This window comes from Oxyura jamaicensis, chromosome 6, assembly GCF_011077185.1.
Source record: "Oxyura jamaicensis isolate SHBP4307 breed ruddy duck chromosome 6, BPBGC_Ojam_1.0, whole genome shotgun sequence".
NCBI lineage: Eukaryota > Metazoa > Chordata > Aves > Anseriformes > Anatidae > Oxyura > Oxyura jamaicensis.
Window position 1 is genome coordinate 10727011 of NC_048898.1, and position 22721 is coordinate 10749731.

At 38.7% G+C, this 22721-nt stretch overlaps 2 protein-coding genes across 7 annotated transcripts in view; one reads left to right on the plus strand and one right to left on the minus strand.

Annotated features, from left to right (window-relative positions):
* The window catches only part of SH2D4B (SH2 domain containing 4B), a 112410-nt gene that overhangs the window by 68397 nt on the left and 21292 nt on the right, over positions 1-22721 (minus strand). For 3 of the 5 annotated variants that reach the window (XM_035329512.1, XM_035329511.1, XM_035329509.1), the window contains exon 1: positions 3002-3087. The exons of the other annotated variants lie outside the window; for them this stretch is intronic. The gene's annotated coding sequence lies outside the window, so the exon portion shown is untranslated. Of the gene's footprint in view, positions 1-3001; positions 3088-22721 lie in introns of those variants that run through there. 5 annotated transcript variants of the gene reach the window in all.
* LOC118168848 (rap1 GTPase-GDP dissociation stimulator 1-like) overlaps positions 3236-22721 on the plus strand; it is a 51038-nt gene continuing 31552 nt past the window's right edge. The window contains exons 1-2 of one of the 2 annotated variants that reach the window (XM_035329508.1): positions 3236-3311; positions 19095-19179. In XM_035329508.1, coding sequence (XP_035185399.1) covers positions 19176-19179 — 4 coding nt within the window. In that variant the 5' untranslated portion in view covers positions 3236-3311; positions 19095-19175. The remainder of the gene's footprint in view (positions 3312-19094; positions 19180-22721) is intronic. The other variant, XM_035329507.1, reaches the window with a different exon arrangement.

A 22721-nucleotide genomic window follows, 5' to 3' on the forward strand; every position in this document is an offset into this window, starting at 1 on the left:
CATGATTACGTACCATTTTTCCTCACAAAAAAATCCTGCTTTATAGATACGCATGACTTAAACTCTTACCTGACTTGCATGATGCTCAGAATCAACACCTCATACTGTTACTGTCTATTCATGTAACGCACTTTTGAAGAGAGCAAAACATTACCATAATATAAGCAGGAAATGCCTTTGATCTAAACTAAATTTCAAGAAAGACACTGGCACATGGAAGCACAAATCCAAAGACTCAACTTGAATGATGCCCTCAGCCAAAGAGGAGTTTCAGATCACATCGTGTTTCTGCTGTACAGAGTGGAGTTCACACACAAGCTACTTTGCAGTTCAGGATCTCTGTTTTACGCACAGGTTTTGTCTCGTAAAACAAAATGTTTTAACCTTGTTTTGTTTGTTTGTTGTTTTCTTTAAATAAATAGAGTCTGGCAAGAAAATACCTAAAGGAAGAAAGACTTTGCTTCTCCTTGCTTATTCTATTTTTCTTGGTCAGGTATAGAAGGGGGAGAGCCTGGGGGATTTGGCCTTTCTTCCACTGCTTTTATTCAATTATACTAAAGCTGTAGCTTCACATTTTGGCACTAATTGAAAAAGACTCGCCTTTGTAAAGGCTTCAGGGCAAGCAGTTTTGCTGTTCTACCCATTTGTCATCTTTCTTATTTTATTTTACTTGACTTCACAGAACAGAAATCAAATCGTGATCACAAGCTATCACAGTGCAAAGAACAAACTCTTCAACAAGGATTATGCGCATTTAAGCATGATAAGAAGCAGGAACCATTTCTGAACAGCATTTAACTGCAGAAGTAGCTCAGGATGGAGATCCAAGATGCAAGACAGCATACAAACAAATTTTCAGGCAACTGCTGGTAATGTTCAATGAGCAATCACACAACAAAAATAGCAAGAGCAGGGAGATGAAATGAATACTTCATGAACAACCCATTGCCTGAAGATTATTTACCCAAAATATCTGAGAACAGTAACCAAATGATTAAGTGGAATTAATTTGTGGGGAAAATATTTATTTATTTTTCTAAAAGGTCACATTTGGAAGTGATATAATCTAATAGCAGCAATGAATCCAATCAACTTCCTCTGTTACAGCCTTTCTTCTTTGTGTTGTATCCTCCTTCACAGAGGAAGGAGGAGCCTGGCTTCTCTCGCTGAGAGGTGAACAGGGAGCAAAACTGCATTGTTGCCCGTGTCTTGCTGGTCATCCTGACACCCCTGTGTGCTAGGGGAGCACACTGGAAGAGAACACTTCTATACAAATATTCTTTCCTACTGTTCTCTTTCTACACTGCTTTTGTCTTCCTGTGGGAGGCATCATTTTAGACATTCATGCCCTCCTCACATCTGGCCTTTGGTGATCTTTAAAAGTAGACTGTTTTCACAGTTTGCTCCCCTTAACAACAACAAATAAAAGAGATGTCTGACTCAAAGTGATAAAAGGGCTGCTTCTTCCTTGGCTACCTCAGTGAACCTGTTGTCTGGACACAAAATGTTCCTAGCGGCATCCTATGCAAATCCACGGCTGAATTTTCAACCTAGTACACATGGATTCTTGTTTTATAGTTCAACTATTCTGAAATAAACCAAACAAATAAACCAAGTCCAAATTACCATGAAGAAAGCAGTATGAATTCTCCTAGTTTCTGCGAAAACTTGGAAAACCCACAAGGTCTGAAACTCAAAAGGCAACCTTGAAGAGACAACAAACCTAGTTTCAAAAACTTTCTTCCACTAGGGTTTGTTCACATTTTATAATGGCTGGGCTTAGCAGCTCCAGCCAACTCAGTCAGAAAGCTGAGGAACAGGAGATCAAGTCAGACAAAACATGAATTAAAACTTTCTATTGCAACGTAAAAATTCTCTCTCTTTCCTCCCTTTCCCAGACCTGATTAGGATATGGATAAATAATGACTCACAAGAGCAAAGAAATTTGGAGTAAGGGTGCCTGACTGGGGGCACTCTTCATCTTCCCAGCCTTTCTAGGAAATATTTTGAATTGCTTATAAGGACAATGACCTCTCCATTGCTTTTTCATCTTGGTAACCCCTATTTAAATGCTTCAAACTAAGCTAAAGTCATTAGAGGAAAAGATTACATCTCAAGAGCTTATGTGCAAAATAGAAGATTACCACCAATGCAGTTCTGTGCTGGCAGTTGTTACCCTATTATAACTGCCACACAACTTGATGTTCTAATTAGCAGTAGTCTCAGCAAGGAGCTCAGAGCTGTTTAAAATTTAAGACTGGAGTTTCCTTCAATCTTTAACAGTATCTTCTGGGACTAGACACACACTGTCCCAGTCTCTGGTATAGCATCTTTCTGGATAAGCAATCCACAGCAGTGCCACCAGAGTTCATCTGCTGGGGAGGGGAGGGGAAGAAGAGGCATGTGTGGTTTAGTTCCATTTTTTAGTTCAAGTGTTTTAGCTCCACTTTTAAGAAAAGGGGAAAGTACTTAATTGGCCCATGCTTGCTCACCTCCTCATCCATTTTCTTCCACGCCTGCACATCCTCTATTCCCTGGACTGAACAGCTCACTGGCAATGCTGCTGGATGCTGAACCAGCAGAAAGCATTTTCATTCGGATTTTGTAACACAGCTACATAACCTACTTTAGCCATGTCATTTACATAAAAATATTCTGCTATAACCTACATACTACAGGGAAGGAGGAGAATAATACACCTCTCTTCATAAAGAAGGGGATAAAATTAAGGAAGAATAAACAGAAAACGTAGCAACAAAAATGTGACTGAAGTCTGCAGCCTTAATATTTTTTTTTTAATACATATTTTTCTTTTTTTTTCAAGAGGTAGCAGTGTACAATATGTGTAATTTTTCAAGTCCTGCTGTGTCAGCATCAAAACGAGAACAGTGGAAACTGGAACTGAATGGTGTGGGAGGGGAAGGTAAATTAATGTATTTATGAGGCCTTCTAAACACAAACAAATCTGTCACTAGAAAAGTAAATACATTAGAGGACTCACCTCAAGAAACCAGTCTTGTGCCTGATTTGCACATTGCTGTCAATTAGAAATTAGAAATAAGCAATTGAAAATCATCCCTTCCCCACCTCCTCCATCAGAGATAGGATGTAACAGAACCTGCCTTTTCCTCCAGTTCCATAGTCAAGTCTGTGGCTCCCTCTAAGGGCTAAAATGAGCTGGAACTCAGGACAAGCTCAGAAAGCTGGCTCAAAGTCGACAGCATAATCTGCAGAGGGTTCAGAATGATTAGCAGATCATTTCCCTGGAGCTGCTATTCCATTACAAAGCATCACATAGAGCAAGGATAAGGGTATTTTTTCCAGACCTTCATTTTCCATACAGGGCTCGTATCAGCAAATCAGACTGTCTAGTGCTTTCAGAGTATGGACTGACTTTGCATGTTTATCATCTTCTCTTTACGTGTTCAAGACTAGCATTTCTATGAGGCACCGCCATAAACCAACAAGGAGTGAAAAAAAAAAAAAAAAAAAAAAAAGAAAAGAAAACTTGAGGTCTCTATAGCAAAAAAAGAATGAAATAAATTAAAACTTTGTCTTAAAGAAATGAAAAGCAGAAGAACTGCAAACCAGTAAATGAGAAAATCTTATCATGCTGTCATTCAACTTAGGATTTTAATGCTGCAATGAAGATTTACACTGGTAGGAGTCTCATCAGATAGCTGTGTTTGGTTTATTGTGGTTTTGTGCCTTTTTTTTTTTTTTTTTTTTTTTTCTCCCCAAGATTCAAATCTCTTACACCTCAGCCTCCTGCAAAAATTAGACAATCCCAAAGATAGATAGCACTGACAACAGGGAAAGAACTAACCCTGAGAAAGTAGTATTTGAAGTCCGGAGATGCAGATTATAGAGTGATCTGTATTATTCTACTCTCCTAAGGTTAATTCTCTCTCTGTACTCTGCACCACCACCTGCCCTTCATTAATCACATTAGTGATTTTTGCCTAGCAGCATGGCAATCCTCCCCAGCAAGATTACACTAGGTCTATCCCTTTGTGTTTGGTGCTACAGCTGTTGTACACATGATTACTCTGGAGCCTGTAATGCCTCCATGGTTCAGCACAATTCATCAAAGATTGGAGAAGCTGGGTAGACAGGGCAGCACTCCAATTTTTCTTCAGGTTGATAGCAGATATTTGGAATTCTGACCTACATTACCAAGGTCTGAGGTTAACACAAGTTTATCAACTTTCTTAAGTTTAGACTTATTTTAATTTTAATGCTTTTATAGTAATAGACATGGATACAACCCAAACTAGAACATTACATGTGTGACGTTTATTGTTATCAATATATTCACAATAGCAAGATACAAAGAGCTGGCAAGTCCCATCATAGTTTTTCAAATGCAGAATGAAACATCTACCATAAAAACTGATAATCTAAAAGTAAAAGGTAATAAAGTAAACCAAACAGATAAAAAACTCAAGGTTCCTTGAGAAGGTTATCCTGAGAAAACATGGTGCATGGGCCTGTAAGCAGCAGTAAGGGTCCTAGAAGTCACCAGCACTAGAGAGGTGCAATTCACAGGGAGAGGGCTGAGAACGAAGGACACACACACAGACACGCACACACTGTAGTGAACCCAGAGCTCTCAGTGCTCTACTGTCTTCTCATTTGGATAGTCCTGGTGTCTTTGTATTTGTATCTTGTTTGCAAAACCCTAATCAAGCATTTCAGGTCAGACCCTCCACTAAGACAGGGGTGTACTTGGTTGGCAGACAGCAGGCTCTGCTTCGGAAACAATTATAGCTCACTAAGTGTCTGTAGTGATCTGCTCTGGCCTTAATATAGGCAAAAAGGCCCACTGGCAACAGTCCCCAAGGAACTTTAGTTAAAAATATATGCAGAATACAGTGCCCCCTGCTCTCCTACTTACGCTCCCTCGCTCACGTCAGATCCTGATGTTAAACTGCGCTGTATTAAATGCAGCTTGTGCTTACTCTGCACGCTGCAGTTCAGCTTTGTGCTACTTAAGTACAAAATGCATCAGTCCAACTGTTTCTCAGCAGAAGTCTGCGTAGCTGAGGGAGGCCATCCGTGACTCTTCAAAGCAGAATTGGTTGCCTTTCAACTCCTGATTGATAGGCTCTTCTCAAGGCTCCACACACCTTTCCTTTTTATTGATTTACTTATCTGCCCTCTCCATCTGATCTTTGTAATAAACTGTTAACCCAGGGTGAGACTTTAAGTACAGGCAGCTACCTAAAGAATACCGGTATGCTCTGCTCTTCTCTTCCCTAACCCTCAGCACGTACCTGCCTGCATAACCACAGGCTACATACCTTTAAGAATGAATTTAATATTATCCTTTACATGAATTATTCACTTTGTGTATCTGCAAAGCCCAAGAGACCCTTGGATTCCATGACCTAATTGCTACACAAAATTATTCCAGAGTTTGGTACATTTTCAATGAAATCCATTACAATGAGCTACCCAAGAGATATCTCATTCTAAATTATGTGAGTTTCTTCTCTCAGATATACATTAACTTATGAAGATGCTCACTAAGTTGTTCACCTCTTTCCATCTAACTGTAAGTGCATCAAAATGTATCATGTGAGACCTAATTTTCTTTAATATACTCCCTGGTATAATTTATCTGCATTATGTATAACGCTGCAGTCATATCATATCAACTTCACATCATATTAGACACTGCATTATGGCAGCTAAATTGATTACTGGTATAATTGAAGGCTACTGATAGGAAAAATTTTAGTTGTTTAAATGACTCATCAGCTTTATATACAACATTTCTTGCTTTAGTGGCATCATCATGCAAGTGATTTTTTTTCACGGCATAGCATTTTGCCTATTTAAGCCACTTCTTATTCTTGTCATCTTTGTTGGCAGTAAAATACTACAGACTGTATAGGATTTATTTTGACCACTGGACTCTTGTTTGCAGGACTTGATCAATAATTCAGCTGTCAAGAGCTAACTGTCATTGTGTTTTTTTGGCTTTGTTTTGTTTTTAATACATATTTCAATATAAAAAGCCAGACTGTTTCTCATTTTCAAGAGTCAGGCAGAGAGCAGATATTTCCACAAACATTTTTTTCCATTATATTTCTTTAAAGCCCTTTGAAATTTTCAGCTTCACTTGCTGCCCACCCCTTAAGGTGGTAAATCCTCTACCACAAGACCCCTAACTTCCTGCAGCAAGCCACATTCAGTACTTTCTGTGTCTTGACACCAAGGTGCTACTCAAAAGGTTTAAAGACCAATACCTAAAATATTCTCAAAATCCTTTCTTTTTACCTCATAGCCTTTTTAAGACCTTCTCCATTCCTGTCATAGACTGTGGGACAAAGAACAGCTCAAGACATTGTTGAGACTTTTTTTTTCCTGACTCTAATCATCTTCACAGTTTCAAGCCACAAAGCCTGGATTAAGCCTGCTGACTCATTTTCACAATACAAGCCTTAGCAGCTCTGGCATTTCCGTCTGTGTTCCATTCAGCTGACAGAGAAAATACACACTTCAAAGCTCTTTGCAAAATCAAGACAAATCCAAGTTTCACAATAGGGATGTGCCCCATCACACCCGTATGATGGGCATATGAGGTAACGAGCTCTATTTCTCCCCATCCTGTCTTCTCTTACCATGTCCTCAGTCATAACAGGTACCCCCTCATCCTTTTTCAACAATGCCACTCAATGTAGTTCTTCATGTCCTTGTTTATTTTTTCCTTTCTTCTAGGCTTCTGCATTGAGGTTTCCACTGCTGCTTCCCGTGCTAAGCCTCCATCCACTTTTGACAGCTAAGAGGACCAGTTTTTTGACAGAAAGAGGACCAGTTCAAGAAAATTCACCCTCACTCCTCGCACTGCAAGAGAGGACTGTACTATCCCTGTGGTACCTTTCAGCTTTCCCAACAGGCAGATGAGCCTCCTCTACATTCCCTATGGCTCAAGTATGCAAAGGGAACACATCACATTATATTAAATACACTATATAATATGGCCACAAAATGACTAAACTACTCATGTGATTGGATAATTTATTGGTATAGAAACTCTTGTTCTGGAAAAACTTCTACTGTACTAATCAAATTCCTGTGAAAAGACACACCATACGTTGGCCAAATTTTGTAGCCATTCTTGAGTAACAACGGATTCAAGTAGGTTATGGCTACTGGTCCAGGTCCCCTCTCCCCTTTTACTAAGTCATCTTATACCACCTATGCACACTCAAGAGGATATTCAGTGATTATCCAAAATAAGATTATCTGCAATTGCCAAACAATATTATTTTCATGTATTCCCCTTAAAATTCTTTAAGTACCTCTTTAGCTTACCGAAGGGCAGTAAGTCTGCCAACCAGATGGGAGACAATGTACTACTACTGTTTCACATTTCTCTTCTCTCGATGCTACGCATATGGCTCATCAGCAGATCAGATCTCTCTTTCATTTTCTGTGAAGTACTGAATGACACAAGCTGCTGTCTGCCATCCTCAGAAATCTAGAGCTGCTGCACTTCAGTTATCAGAATTTGCTCCTATCATGGCCATGTTCATGTTCTTCAGGGCAATCTTATGCCTATAACAACTACAGCCTCCAGTTCAAAGTCAGTTGCCTGCTGGAACCCTGTGAAGTTTGTTGGCATGTCACTGGTTCACCTCCAGTGACATTTTTAGCAATCTGATGTCTCATACCAAGGGTTATTTACCATGCTGCACACCAGTAGCCATTGTATTTGTTCTTGTCTTCTCTTCCATAGATCACCTGCCCTAACTGCATAACTGAGTTGCTCAGAGATCCCCTCACATCCACGCTGCCATGAACTCCAGAAACCTTAACTGTTCTGCTCTAAAGTAAAAAACAACCACACACACACACACACAAAAAAAACCTACTTCATTTTTTTTTTTTTTTTATCTTAGCCTTCTTTCAGTCCTCTTTCTCACAACTCCAATAGTCAGGCCAGGCTGGCACAAATCATCCTCTGTGCAGCATGAGGCCCAGCTCTCCATATTATCCACTAGGCTGGCCCATCCTTAGAAGCTGGACTTAGGCCTCCCTTGCTGCCTCCCACCAAAACCTATTAGGTGGGAGCCATTTATTCCCTGTGAGACCAAGCAAGTAGATCAGGTTAGTTTATGGAAGTAAAGGTGGGGCATCGGGATTTAGTATTCCCAAATTCTCAAAATAGTTTGCATAAACCACCATCTGGCTGTCTGAACCATGGAGGTAGACCTGGTCCCTCTAACTTGATGAAATGTGATCTATTTACTAGAAGGGGTTTTAACACTAATATTGTTGAGTTTCAACTGAGCCACACAGTAAGTTATGTCTTATGGATAGAGGCAGGTCCTTTGATTAAATTATCCTGATAATTGTTAGTCTCCTAGTGAGATTACTCATGCACTAACATAAAGCCGAAGGCCCAAGTTATCAGTAATTTTTTCATTTCTCTCTATTGACACCACTACCAGTTCTTTGCAAACCAAATTAAGCATGATTCCTGACTGTTAGAGTGCTCCAGTAATTCCTGTGAAGTCGCTTCATTTTCTCCTATGGAATTCAGAAAGGTCATAGAAATATTATTTCCAGCCTTAGGAACAAATGTTACATGGATAACTGGGTGAATTTTTAATGGCCTGTGATGATCAAAATGATCTAATAGTGCCTTCTGGCTTATTTACTATGAATCTATAAACTCACCCAACAGTCAGACAGACTGTTCCCAAATGGAGTTGTCACTGAATAGCACAAAGGAGTTAGTACTTAAACATGATAACTGCCAGAAGGCACCAGAGTAATGCAGTACTTGGGCTGATAATTTTATTTAGTCTTTACTTTGATCATATAAAGTAATAATCCTTATAACCATAACTATTATAGAAATGAAAACAAAGCAGTTTTCTATCCCTCTCTAGGATTTATTGGATTTGCTTGCAGCTTTGTCACCAGCAGAGAGTCCTTCCTTTGTTGGACCAGCTGTTAATGAAAATACAGACTGAAGCAAGCACTTAACTTTATGCAATAAAGGCAACTCTACTAAAAATCAATGGGATTAGCTAGAGTGTGCAATATTAAACAGCTTTGTAGGTCACTGAAGAATTGGGATCAGACACTACATCTTTCATGGAAAAAAGAAGCCTAGTAAGTAGAAGCATACATGTGGGAGTATTATGTGATATGGAGGTGAAGAGGGAAATGCAGGCCAAAGTGTTATCCCCAGTACAGCTTCTCAGAAGCCACAGGGGGCATACAACCAGCTTAGCTAGCTCCCAGAGGACTCCTGTCCCATGGGTTGTGTTGCTCTGTAGTCTGTACAGCAGCTCACAAAAACAAGCAAACAGATCGGCTGAAGGCTGAGCTAGAAGGCACTGGCAGGATGATATAAAACAGGATGCTTATGTGGAGAAAAAAAAAAAATGCATATATCCACGTCCCTTTGGGACGAGAAAAGCAGGTAGAGCACTAGAACAACCTTGAGGCTACTCTGGGCTACACAGGTATTTGAACTGCCCCAGCTTCGCTCCAGGCCCTTCCTACTAAACCCAAGGCTATACACAGAGTTCAGCTATAAAATGAAGACTCTAGGTCCTACATATTGTCATTTATCATTTCTTTTTTTTTTTTTGTCCTTTATTTACTTCAACTTCTCTTCATATTGATTCCCGCAGACATGTTCTCAGACCATATTTCTTTAAGTTTTATCACTGTTTCAAAAATGCTGCATTAAAACTTTTTATTTTCTGGGAATAATATCCATCATAGAGCAAGATGGACAATATTTGCATTCTCTAGGAGTGATACTACAGACACTCATTATGTAGAACAGGGACTAAATGGCCTATTTACGAAAAAAAAAAAGCTGCAGAAAGATGCAGATGGATGACGTAGGAAGTCATTTTAAAGTTACATCTGCATTAAAAAATAAGAGGGGAAAGGGAGGGCTAACAGTGTTAAGAACTGAAAATAAAATTAAGGAAACAGAATATATCCTGGTTTAATAAGGTGAAATCTCATATTTTACTATAAAAATAGCAATCTGGAATTGCAATAGAGAAAATTCTGCTACAGTGGATCCCTTTGTGACTTAAGGATGTCAAGTGCAGAATAGGTAGAAATTCTGAAACTGGAATTGCAACCAAGATCCAGACTTGAACGAAGATGGCCTCCCAGAAACGCACAAAAACTTCCAGATTTCCTATGGCCTATTCTCCTTTTGAATAAGTTCACTTTCATTTCAGCAGTGGGTTGAATATGAAGGCAGTTCTCAGTTACTGATATATCCCTGTAACTTGCAGCTGTTATGTTTCAACATAATAGCTCACACCATTAACAATACCTGATCTTGTGAGCAAAGACATTTTGTGGTCTTTGGTAAATGTTCAATAAGCAATCATATACCAGGATATATATAAAGCAACAGCACACTAAAAATGTCATAACTTTTTACACGTAAAGATATATTGTTATCACTGAAGTGGACCAAGATGAAGAAAGTCCACAACAATCTCAGAAAAACGCAGGAAGTTCTGAGCATCATAAACACAAAAAGAAAATTCAGAGAGGATATGCGCACATTAGTGTACACACCAGCAGGAAAAAAAAAAAAAAACTTTCTTGTGGATTTACAAAACATTTTACAGGCTATTTTGTGCCCTGCAAAGTCAGAGGTTCAGGTAGCTTCAATTGTTCTGCATGCCTTTTTTAAAAATTTCAGTGAATCCTAATGTAAATTTTTATTTTTCAAGCAGGTTTATAACACCATAAGCATAATACACCATCCCTTTTCTTCAAACAAAGCAGCTACTGGATTGTTTTATTACTCAAATACTTATTTAAGAATAGACTATCCATATCTCAAATGATTTAGAAGAGCATTTAATCAAGAGTCCGGAAAGTATGGCAAGAGACAAGCATTGTTGGGTTCTTTGCATCTTCTAGGCTTCTACCAGCTCAGCTGGAATGATCCTCCAATATCCCGAACAAGGACTATGGTAACTTTCTATATGGCTGAGCTGTAGAATCTGTCTGCTTCCTTCCCTTGATGTTAGAATACTCACAGCCTCATGAGGCAGGGAGCTGGGAACAGAGTACCTCAAATCTGAATTGCTCAGTTGGTGCTCAATCTGTCTCTTGAGCCTCAGCTCCTGGAACTGAAGGGGAAACGGTCTAAACAAACAGTTATTAATGAAAATTAAAGGAAGCAAAACTTCAAATTCTCAGAAGATCTAAGAAAAGAAGTGATGGTAAAAAATAGTCTTAGCAGTGAAGTCCTTCTAATTGCCACAGTAAAATGAAAACCAACAGGATTTCGATGATTTTAGGTAATTAAAAAGTGACATTGGAAACATTGAATATTTCATTAATATTACTTTCTGCAGTCTTGCTGTCCTGGTTTCAGTTAGGACAGTTATTTTTCCTCCTAGTAGCTGGTAGGGTGCTATGTTTTGGATTAGGATGAGAAGAGTGCTGATAACATGCTGATGTTTTAATTGCTGGAGAGCAATGCTTACACTATGCCAAGGACTTTTCAGCTCCTCGCTCTGTCCTGCCAGCGGGCAGGCTGGGGGTGCAGCAAAAGCTGGGAGGGGACAAACCCAGAACAGCTGACCCAAACTGGCCAAAGGGGTATTCCATACCATCTGACGTCATGCTAAACAATATATAGGGGTGGCTAACCGGGCTGGGGGGGCCGGCTGCTCGGGGTTGGGCTGGGCATCGGTCAGCGGGTGGTGAGCAATTGCATTGTGCATCACTTGTGTGTACATATTATTATTATTATCATTATTATTTTCTATCTTAATAAACTGCCTTTATCTCAACCCACAGGCTTCACTTTCCCGTTTCTCTCCCCCATCCCAGAGAGGGAGGGGGGAGGGTGAGCGAACGGCTGTGTGGTGTTTAGCTGCCAGCCGGGTTAAACCACAACACTTGCTCAAATTCTGAAGTCAACTACATGATTTCCCTGAGCATGACAGCAATGAAATACCTTAAGTGATAAACATACTAATTGTAGAAAGGATCGGTCTGTCTGTCTGTGCTGTACATGCTGTCACACAGATGGACATAATTAGTGCTGATTGGAACAGTTCTTACTAAATGAAGTTCTGTGAAAGCCTAAATATTTCAGATTTATTAACAAATGTTGTAAAGAAGGGTTAGTTGGGGCTAGGTCTAGGCATAAATGTGAGACATTCTTTGCACTGGTCCTATTACCAAAGTCTTTGATGTACCTGGAGGAATTTGCATTTAAAACCTACTCCCAACAAACAGCAGTCAGAACAGAATTTGCCAGTTCCCAACCAGATTTATCAGCACGGCTGGACACGTATACAGTCTTGAAATCCCAGGGTTTCCATTCCAGAGATGTCAGAGTACAACTCTATTTTTGTGGAAACAAAAATACAACCAAAATCTTCCCAGTGTAGAAGAAAAATGTCAAAAACAAAAAATCTGAAACCACTGTGGTGGTGGGTAGCCAGCTGCTACTGTAACGTGTTGTGAGGTAAATTATCTTTCTACTGAAACAGACAGGAAAAATGAAAAATCTATAGTTAATTTTAAATCTGCCTGGTACACAAAACACGTAGAAAATTTTGCAAATGTACAGCGGCAGAACAGTTCACCTAAATAAGGGATTTGTTCAGTAATTCCCCAGATCACTGATACTCCTTTAACCATTCCTTCTGATACTCCTTTAACCATTCCTTATTTCATGAAAGGGAATTCAGAATTTTCTTAGATTTTTCTCAGAAAATTTCTTGACCAATGTCCTAAGGAAAAAAGGATTTAAAAGTCAGTTGTATGGAAGGACGTGGCATCTCTCAGCCTCCAAAAAAAAAAAAAAAAAAAAGGCTAGGAAATCCATGGGAAGTTGATTTTTTCTCTTTTTTGTATGAATAAATTATCACAGTAAGGCTATGACAACTTAAGTTTTCACCTATGCTACATATTACAGGCATAGAATCACAGAATGAATATCTGACCCATAGACATGATAATAAAGGATTCCTAGGTAAAGAAGGTTGCTCAAGTCATTGATTGCACTAGTCCTTTGGTCACACAGATCCACAGCTCTTGTGCCACTGAGCAGAGCTCGGGACCTTACACATTAGGACTGCATAGGTTTTACTACCTTAATGCAATTCACAATTTCATTTCCAATTCACTATAACCCTGTTAATTTCCTGCTTACTCAGTTAGGCCTCAATATTCCAGGGAGCGAACAAAATGTTAACCCTTTTTTAAGGATGAGCAGACCAAAGGCTGAGAAGAAATGCATCTTTTCACACAGCAAGTCAGACGCAGCTCTGAACGTGCAAGTCTATATAACAGCCTTTCAAGCAGCCTGAGAACTTCAACCAGCAGCCCCTGTACAAATCCACTAGAAGAGCAAGCTACACTATCACAGTAGAAGTGTGTGCTGGTCAACTATGACCAAAGCATGAAACTGACAAAGTTGGAGTGAAATTCCCATTTTTAGGGTGTGAATGACCTTCTGGACTAAAACCACTGCAACTGTTTTGTCCCAGTACTGATCATTAAAATGTAACAGGAGTGAAGAACAATAAATCCAGATCCTGTATAAATGGAATAGAACTAATTTTACCACACACTAATTTGGCTTCATCCTGAGACTAACAGTACTTATGACTTTGATAGAGTCGATCTGACTTTTTTCATGACACTGCTACTCCACCATCAAACAAGGCTAGGATTTGTGTTTTGACAACTCTGAGAAATGTTAGCATGTGGGCCTCGTAAAATGGTTCACACAGAAGAAGGAAACAGAGCAACTTGAATCTTTACATACAAGTTTCCTAACTAAAGTTAAATTTAACCAGGATCACAAACTATCACATCTATTCCTGTCAGTCACTTTGCCTTCCAGAAGCATCTCTTAAGAATCAGAAGTGATGCGATGACTTTTTTTCATCTGCTTTATATATATATGTGTATATATATATATAAAATGGGAGTCTCTTTCTGCTCTCCAAAAGCACAGACTTCAGTTCCACCAGGTCTCTGCCACAGAGAAACCCCAGGTAAGTTTATCTGAAGTGAATCAAGGGGTAAGGATGATGATGGTGTTTTGTTGTTTTTTTTCCCCTCAGCTGAAGATACTCAGGCTAACTGCAGGCATATGCTGCTTTTCCATTTTCATTTGCTATTTTTATTCTGTACCAAAGAGAATAAAAATCTGTGGATGTGTGTACATATATTTTTATTGCATCAGCATCACACTAAACAGGAAACAAAAAAATGGTATATAAAAATTAGAAAGACAGACAAAACTATTCAAAAACAAGCTTGAAGGATATACTTCATAAATGTATAGAAAAGGACAATACCCTAGCACTGAAATTACAGATTCTATTCTAGAAGTAAGGATGGAACAGGAAAGAAACCCTTAAGTGGTAAATTCAGCTTTTCACACTTAACACATTAATTCACTAAAAGATATCATCCTTTTCTACATCATAGTTTAAATCTTTTTGGTCAACACTTTTCCTTGTAGAGTTCCCTGATTATTCATTGTCAAAACATGAACATTGAGATGATTAGAGAAGAGTTCATAACATCAGGCCCTACTCGTCTCAGTAGATATTCATAAGCTGACTTTCAAAAGCAATTTGATCTTCATCAGAGATGTTCTCAAGAGGTATTCTCTAAGGTCTCAGGCAGTTAATGGTAGGTATAGACACCACCTTCTTCAAGTAAATGATTACTGATGTGTTAAAAACTGCATAGCATTAAATGAATTGTAGACCTGTGATGCTTTGTGCAAGAAGTAGTTTTACAACACAAGATGAAGCCGTAATAGTTCAAATGTATGGATTCCATATTTTCATACAATGGGAGGATCCTACTCCAGAGAAAGATAAAACCTTGTGTTGGCATTTGCCAGTGTTAAAGAGAAAAACTTGAAAACACTCACCAAAAGTTTAATCACTCGAAGTTTAAACTCAAGGACACAATTACAGAGAAAGTTGTGTTGTGTTTTGTTTTGTTGGTGGTGTTGTTTTTTTGTTTGTTATTTTTTTCTGCCAAGGAAAATAAAAGTCCAAAGAAATGCCATGGCCTGCTGAACTTCTTTACCATGAACCACTGCTCCAGCTTAACGCAATGCATTTCCAAGGAATTAATTTAAAATTCTGTCTCTACTATAAGCATAAAAGTTACTGCATTTATCTTGGATTAAGTGAATTTTCACGACAAGTAAACCAACCTAAGTCAATCTGAAAGTGAAATAAGAGTATTCAGTTGGCCCACTGCTTCAATTTTATAATTCACAACTAATGAGGCATTTTGATAGATAGACAAGCTTTTGATGGCCAAATTCTTCACATAATACAATATTGAAGGTGTATTGGTATAAACTGCTTGAAAAGAAATACCAGTGGCAGCAGCAATTCATATACTTCATTGATAATTCTTCTCCTGCCATCAAGAAATAGTGTCCTGAATTTGAGAACTTGACCATCAGGTATATCCCAATACAACGCTGACCAAATTGCCAGAACTCCAGACAAGAACCCTAAATACATGCAAATCCAGTTTATATATTATTGCCAGAGTACTCCAGACATATAATGGCAATTTGCCCTGGATTTGGGGATATCTGTAGCCCAGTCAGATCTGTAGCTACAAGAGCATTGTAAGCCTCAAGAAATCCCTGACAACAGCACTCTCAAGTCACATCCAACACATGGATGGGAGCACGTACAGTAAGTCCAGAGCACAGTAGATTTGTGTACTACTCCCTGCCTGACAACGTGCTCTCTACCACTCCGAGTCCTACAAAGTCAGGATCTTGCTCCTGACTGCAAAGAATGAGAGGCTTGCCTTGGGTCTTAATGGGATCTTCTAGATCACCTTATTTCTAATTCCTTCCCAAAAAAGTTTGCTGAAGCACGACCATAGGTCCTAGTTCTACCCTCTAACGTTCTTGTCCTCTGCTCCAACTCCTCCGCTTTCCCTTCTGTTCCCTTAGGTTTATTTTCATCATAGTTACAGAAATTTCATGCTAAGCAAGTAAGCTGATGATAGTTCCTCTTCTAAAAAATCTTTGATTTTCCCAAAATAACTGCATCCACTAGACCTGTGAACCAGACTAAAATATCACTTCATAAGTATTCAAAGGCAAAGAAGAAAAATGATACCATACATGGAAACACCGTAGATTCCCTGTGTAAAGAGTCTTTAGCAGTCATTTTCTGACATTTTACTGTGCTGATCAATACAGGTATCCACTGTCCACTTTTTTCCTGAAGAGATCAGTTTACCTGAAGCCACAATAAACATTTCCACTTTGCAAAAAAATAAAACAATAAGTTAACCTTCAGCTGAGAGACAAATCCCCGTGCAAAGTATTAGGTTAACTACTTAAAGCAATCCATCCAAGAGAGAAAAAATCTCCATTTATTCTAGATTTTTTCTTTTACTGCTGCTGAAAAGAAATTCTTGTAGGGACCTGCAGAGAAGATAGCTGCTCCATCTCTTTCAGTCCAGTGATGTGCCTAGAAGAGGAGGCATTAACACACCTTGGCTCCCCAAGCAACAGTCCCTGCTTCATTTCAGAAGCTGCACAGAGGCGCAGACCCAGGCCAGCATGCTGGCCCGCTCAGCCCTGCTGGCTGAAGCTAATGCCTCTCCAGAGCTGGGGGCTGCTTCCTCCAAGGAGCACCAAGTCCCCCAGCTGTCTCTGCCACTGGCTCTATCTCAGGTTACTGGCAAGGTGTTTTTTGATTTTTCAGGTTGTAAATCTTTCTGGAGCAAAAACTGTTCTCACTGTGCATTTGAACAACACCTAGCATAGCTGGCACCTGATGGTAGTAAAGACTACTGAGTGTTGCTATACAACAGGTTTGCAGGACTATATACAAACAGAAGGAGCATTTTAGGTTGACAGCGCTGTTCTACAAATTTGGATTCCCATCCTGTCTTATTTTGCCATAATCTTTGTAGCTGATTAGTTTGCATATAAAATCACAGTTCATTTGGCACAGGATTTCCATACCTGGCTGCTTGTCAGTGCTTTTTGCAGTATTATGATCTTGTGTTTTCCCATTAGTATTCACTGAGGCATGATGATGAACGACACTGAAGATGAGTTTATCTGATGTGATTTCTTACTTGTCTTCACCAATTTACTGTACACCTCATTTTGTTTCCTTCAGGCTTTTACAAAGGACGGGTGCTTTTCTTTTCTTTTTTTTTTTTTTTTTCCATTATTACCTTTTTATACACATTCATGAGTCTGATCCAGTGTTACTTGAAATCTTTGAAAAGCTCCCATTGACTTCACAAGGCACTGGAAGCGGCCCCTATACAGGCTGTATGCTTCTGGCTTACCTAATGCCACAGTACCACCTACTCCTCCCCACCATACTTTGTATTACATCTCTTTAAAGGCTTCACCCTTTACCATATTTGCCCTTAACATGCCATCATTTACCCTTCTCCCTCGCATTTCAGAAATGTCACCACCTCTGCCCATGCTGACAGCTTGTGGCAATCCTGCCTAAGAATTGTCAGTACCCTAAACTCCACAGCAGTACCTCTGATACCCAAGAGTGGTCAAGAGCCAATTCATCTTGTAAATCCCTGAGCTGGCAGGAGGGTGTCACTGTTTTGTGACAAGCAACTTAATCCATGACTGATCTCAGTCCCTTTTAAACAGTCAAACACATACCATATTTCTCCAGTATCTGTAGAATACTTCTTCCAAATGCAGTATTGCAAACAAATGATACACAAGTAGTTTTTCCCATTAGGATATGTAATGTAGCAATCTTTACCTTAGGACTTTATTTTCCAATTAACTTGAAACTGCAAAACATGCCAATATGACTGGAGAAAAAAAAAAAAAAAAAAAAAAAAAGGAAAAAAACAGAAAAAAAAAAAGAGAATGCATTCAGTTTACCCTCCCTCTCCATAAACACAGCCAAGGGGACCAGCTTTTTAATTATCTAGGAAGAGTCAGTAAAAACTTCCAACCTCCTTAACAAGATCCTCAGGCTCCAAACTCATTATCAGATCACTTTTTTTCTTTAAGAGTCAGCGATTTAAACTCCCTTCAGTGTTTTAACCATCACAGTTATTATAGCACCACAGCGCAGCAAAGTTTAGAGCGCTACAGACTTGGAACCCAGTGCTATATCCACAACCGCGACAATACATCGTGCCACACTGGGAAGCTCAATCTGCTTGTCGGAACAATCTTTAAATAGTATTAACAGGCAGACAGTGTTTCCTTAAACTCATGCTACAGCAACGTCAGGGGGCTGTAGCAGATCCTAAAGGAAGCACAGCATGTACTCTGTAAGCCATTCTTGTAACTGCCTTGTATGTTAGAGGCTCAACTCTCAAGCAGAATAAAGTGGGCTGAAAAAGGCAACAGAAATAATGTACCTTTTTGAAACTATTGCTTGGAAAATAGTGTGTTTTTTTTTCCCCATAACAATTACTCCCACCAAAACACAGAACATTTAATAAACATTCTACTTGTTCAAAAATAGTAAGGCAGAAGTGGCAGCTTCAGACTCTAATGTTATCTTAATGGAATAGAAAAAAATACTTTGGCCACATATGCTTCAGTCACATGAACTTGAAGCGTGAGTGAAAAGCAGAAATGATAATAAAGTGAATGTGGATCAGATGAGTTTTCTCAAGTGCTCAGCACCCACCAGGTGAGATTCAGGTATTGACACAGTTTGGCTAGACTTTAGATGTAGCTTCAGGGAACCAAACACTTTTTAAACTGGCTGGTGTACTTAGATACCAATAAGGTAACTGGGCTCTTGAAAATCTGTTCTTTATTAGATTCAATAATCACTTTTCCTGAATGACAGGAAAGGGAAATTCAATATAAATTATTCTGAAGATTTGAAAGGTTCTCTCCCAGCACGATAATTGCTGTGTTTCCATTTCTGTTAATGACATCTAAGAACTGGAAACACAAGCAGTGGTGGAGGATTAAGTAATTATGGAGTATTAGATGCATTTGAAGAGCAGGGTCACAGAAAAGAGAAGGAGAAAAGAGCAAAGCGTGCTGTGGGCTGCTCATCAGCCTGAAAGCTATAAAATCTCTCCCTTATTCACAGCTTGCTAGTTGTAAAGGACAAAGGCTCACAGTACAGATCAGCTATTTTTTATTGTCCCCACTCTGGAGAGCTGCGGCTTTTATGGGTAAGTAAAGCTCTTGTTAACTATAGATAGATATGATTGCTAATACAGCTTTCTCATACAGGAATTGCAAATGTATGTGCTAGAAATAGAAAACTAATTTAAAATAATTTAAAAATAGAAATGTAGTTCTATAATAAACACATCACTGTAGCTGACCTGAAATCTTGTGTCCCCTGTTTCTAACAATTTGCACGCAAATGAAAACTAAGATTTGTTTAAATAACACCAGCAAATTATGAGAAGGACAATGAAAACTGAAAAAGGCACCGGAAAATTATGAGTTCTTATGAATAAAATATTTTGAGGGGAACTAAAATTTATCATTCTCTATTGACTGTACAACATACATCAAAGCAAAACTGCTCCCATTTGCCTCTGCCTCTTCGTCAAGCGCAACTGAAAAGACTGGAGATGCATCTGAATGGTCCAGCCTTTGAATGTGTTTCTCTATGACTCAACGCTTAGCCTAAAGACTGAGTGTGTAAGCCTTTAAATACGAATGTTCCATGTGAAAGGAATGACATTCAGACTGGATTTAAAACACACCTTTGATTTTAATTTCCATTATTCTCCAGATCATCAAAAGCTATCAGGTAACTGTATCAAAGGGTTCAGCCTTCCGCCTCCATTCACATGATGGTAACTTACTCCACAATTAGACCCCATGACATCAGTGGAACTAATCTTAGCATTACTCAACGTGTTTAAAGGTGAAATAATCTGTCTCTTAAGTGGAGTACAAAAATTGAGCAGCTACTGGGAATAATTATCTTCTTAGTCAATTAAATAAATGTTCAAGTCAAAACATCTCAGTAGTTCTGGGACACTGATAAAGCAGATCAAAATATAATTTAAAAGCACCATAAAAACTCAAAGATGGGCACACAAAACATAGGTGAACTAAACAGTATTACACGTGTATCTTGGTATTGCTTCTGGCCTAACCCCGTTCTATCTGCATAGAATATTTCTGTAGGACTTATTGTTTCTACTGCAATTCTCATGGAGATGACTGAAGCAAGTCTTGTCATGGTGGGTTGTTTCTTTTCCTATTCCTACATTTTTTCTATATATTTGCCCTATTTTGTGAACGTTCTGTTCAGAAGGCTTATTTGCTGATGGTTGCTCAAAGCTTTCATTTCCACTTCCGTTATTGCTCTTTACAGCATGCATTTGGTCATGCAGCACTGTTTGTGCTCCTCAAGTATAAAACTTTGGCCAGAAGAATAATAAGTGGCAAACAGAAGACCACAAAGTTCTAGTACAGATTTATCAAATTTTCCTTTTTAAAGAACTCTTCATTCATATAAAGCCATGTAACAGTTACAGCATTTTTCAGACAAGCTGTGTTAGCTACCTTACAACTCAAAAAACTAAACTGCCCAGCCTAGGCAAATTCTTTCCATGTGGTAATCAACCTTCCCCAGTATCTTGCTATACACCATTTACTTCAACAGCTTATTCTTTAATACATCCATACAGTGGAAGTCCCACAGCTGTTGATTTTTTTTTTTCCTTACAAATTTTTCAAGCATCACGTGAGATTAATAAATAAGACTTAAGGCTTGTTGCTTTCCAGTACCTGAAGGAAATTCAGCCACTCTTGTTCTTTAGAATTAGAATCAAGATTGCACCAACGTCAGTAAAGCCATCGTGACCTGCACCAGCAGGGGAGACAGGGTCCCAAACTGCACAGTTCTGAACAAACCCCTCCAAGTCTCTCTGCTTCATTTCAGGTAGATGTTTTTTGTGCTGTGTGAAGCAAAGCTCTAGCACTTGAGAATAGATGTTGAAGGCGTAAACCCAACAGTACTTCACTATCTGGGTTTCCATCTTTCCTTTGTTTGTAAACACAGTAATTTGTTTTTATCACAAGGTCATCAAGCAGCTGGAAAGGGCCACTTCTTGCTCTGTCACTATCTAAGTAACGTTTAGTACCTAATCACCTGAAACTGCAGTTTATATGCTTTTTACTTCTCCCTAATCATAAAAAAAAAAAAAAGCTAAATTAAATAAAATTCAGTGCTGCTTGGAATGAACTCAATTATCTTTTCATTAATCTAATATCAAAAACAATACATATTTTTAGCAAGGTTTTTTAATAAGGAGCTTCTAATAAGGAGCCAATTTCAAGTAACAGATATAATGAAAATATATGTAATTCAGAGCTCAGCCCAGCAAAAATATAATGACAATAAATTCCTATCTATAAAATGGGCTTGAGAATTTGCTTTGTAGATTGCAGTCTAAAATTACTGCCTTGTTTACACTAAAAGAAATTGGGGACAACTGCTCAGCTTTACTAAAAGACCTCTAGAAACTCCTTCAAAGAGGACACCACCTTAGACATCTCTAGATATGAAGTTAAAACATAAAATAACCTTACGTATCAAAAAGTACATTCCTTCTGGTAAGGATGTTTCTTCTGTCTGTGGTGGATGCTCCTTTTAAAGACTTGGATTATGGTAACAATGCTAGAAAATGCTAGGCGCCGTATCTAGTTAAATATAAGAATTGTCAATATCTATGTAATGTCAACCCTTTATCCACTAAGAAATACTTTGTAAAAGTATTTATAGCATAGAAGTATTTATAAGTATAAAAGGCTTTGTAAAAGATAATGAAGGAGAAGCAAGTAAAAAAAGTTTCCAGAAAAAAAAAAAAAAAAAAGTGAATACATGTCCACTTCAGAAAGAAACTACCTGAAGTTTCAAATCAGAGAACATTTTACCACTAAAAGGATAAGAAATACCAGAAACAGGTATTTGAAATCAGCACTGTTGAGCCCAATTGCTGAAACATCTTGCACCCCTAAACTGTTTAATCAAAAGTATTTCGTCTTCATTCTTTATCTTCTCTGTGCAAGAAAAGTTTAATAGTAGGAAGAAATCTAGTCAAAGTACTTAGACCGAAATGCACAAGCTCACCACAGTAGAAATGCTATGATTCATTCAAAAACACTTCCTACCTCCACACCTTCATGAATTGCTTTGTTCCTTTCTTTTCTCCAAATCCCGAATCCCTCCCATAAGCTTTGGCATATGTTTTGATATTTAAAAAAGCTAAAATAATTTCTAATGATTGTACGGGTTTCTTCCAGAAAAATAAAAGTGAAAGAAGCTGTAAAGACTTGTGAACCTGACAGTTCTAGGTGCTATGAAAAAAAGCTTGTTACATAAATTTAGTTTTGCACTTGAAGACCTTATTCCAAGATTCAGACCAGGAAGAGACACACACATAGAAGATATTCGTGTCATCTTGCATAGGCTGGAGCTGTTGTATACACGAACTATGGTAAAAACACTTCACAACTACCTGTGTGCAAACCATTTTACTTTATTTATTTCATTAGTACATCCAGAGTTTTCTCAAGATATCAACATGCCTGCTCCCTTTCAAACAGCACTGTTTGACATCATCACCCTCTCACTCCAGCAGCAGAGAACAGCTACTGGGAGCTGCCGGCAGTGAGCTCACTGCAGAGCCTGGGAGCCGCACTGCAGCTTCCCACGTGCCCCCAGCAATGCCCAGGCAATGCCAAC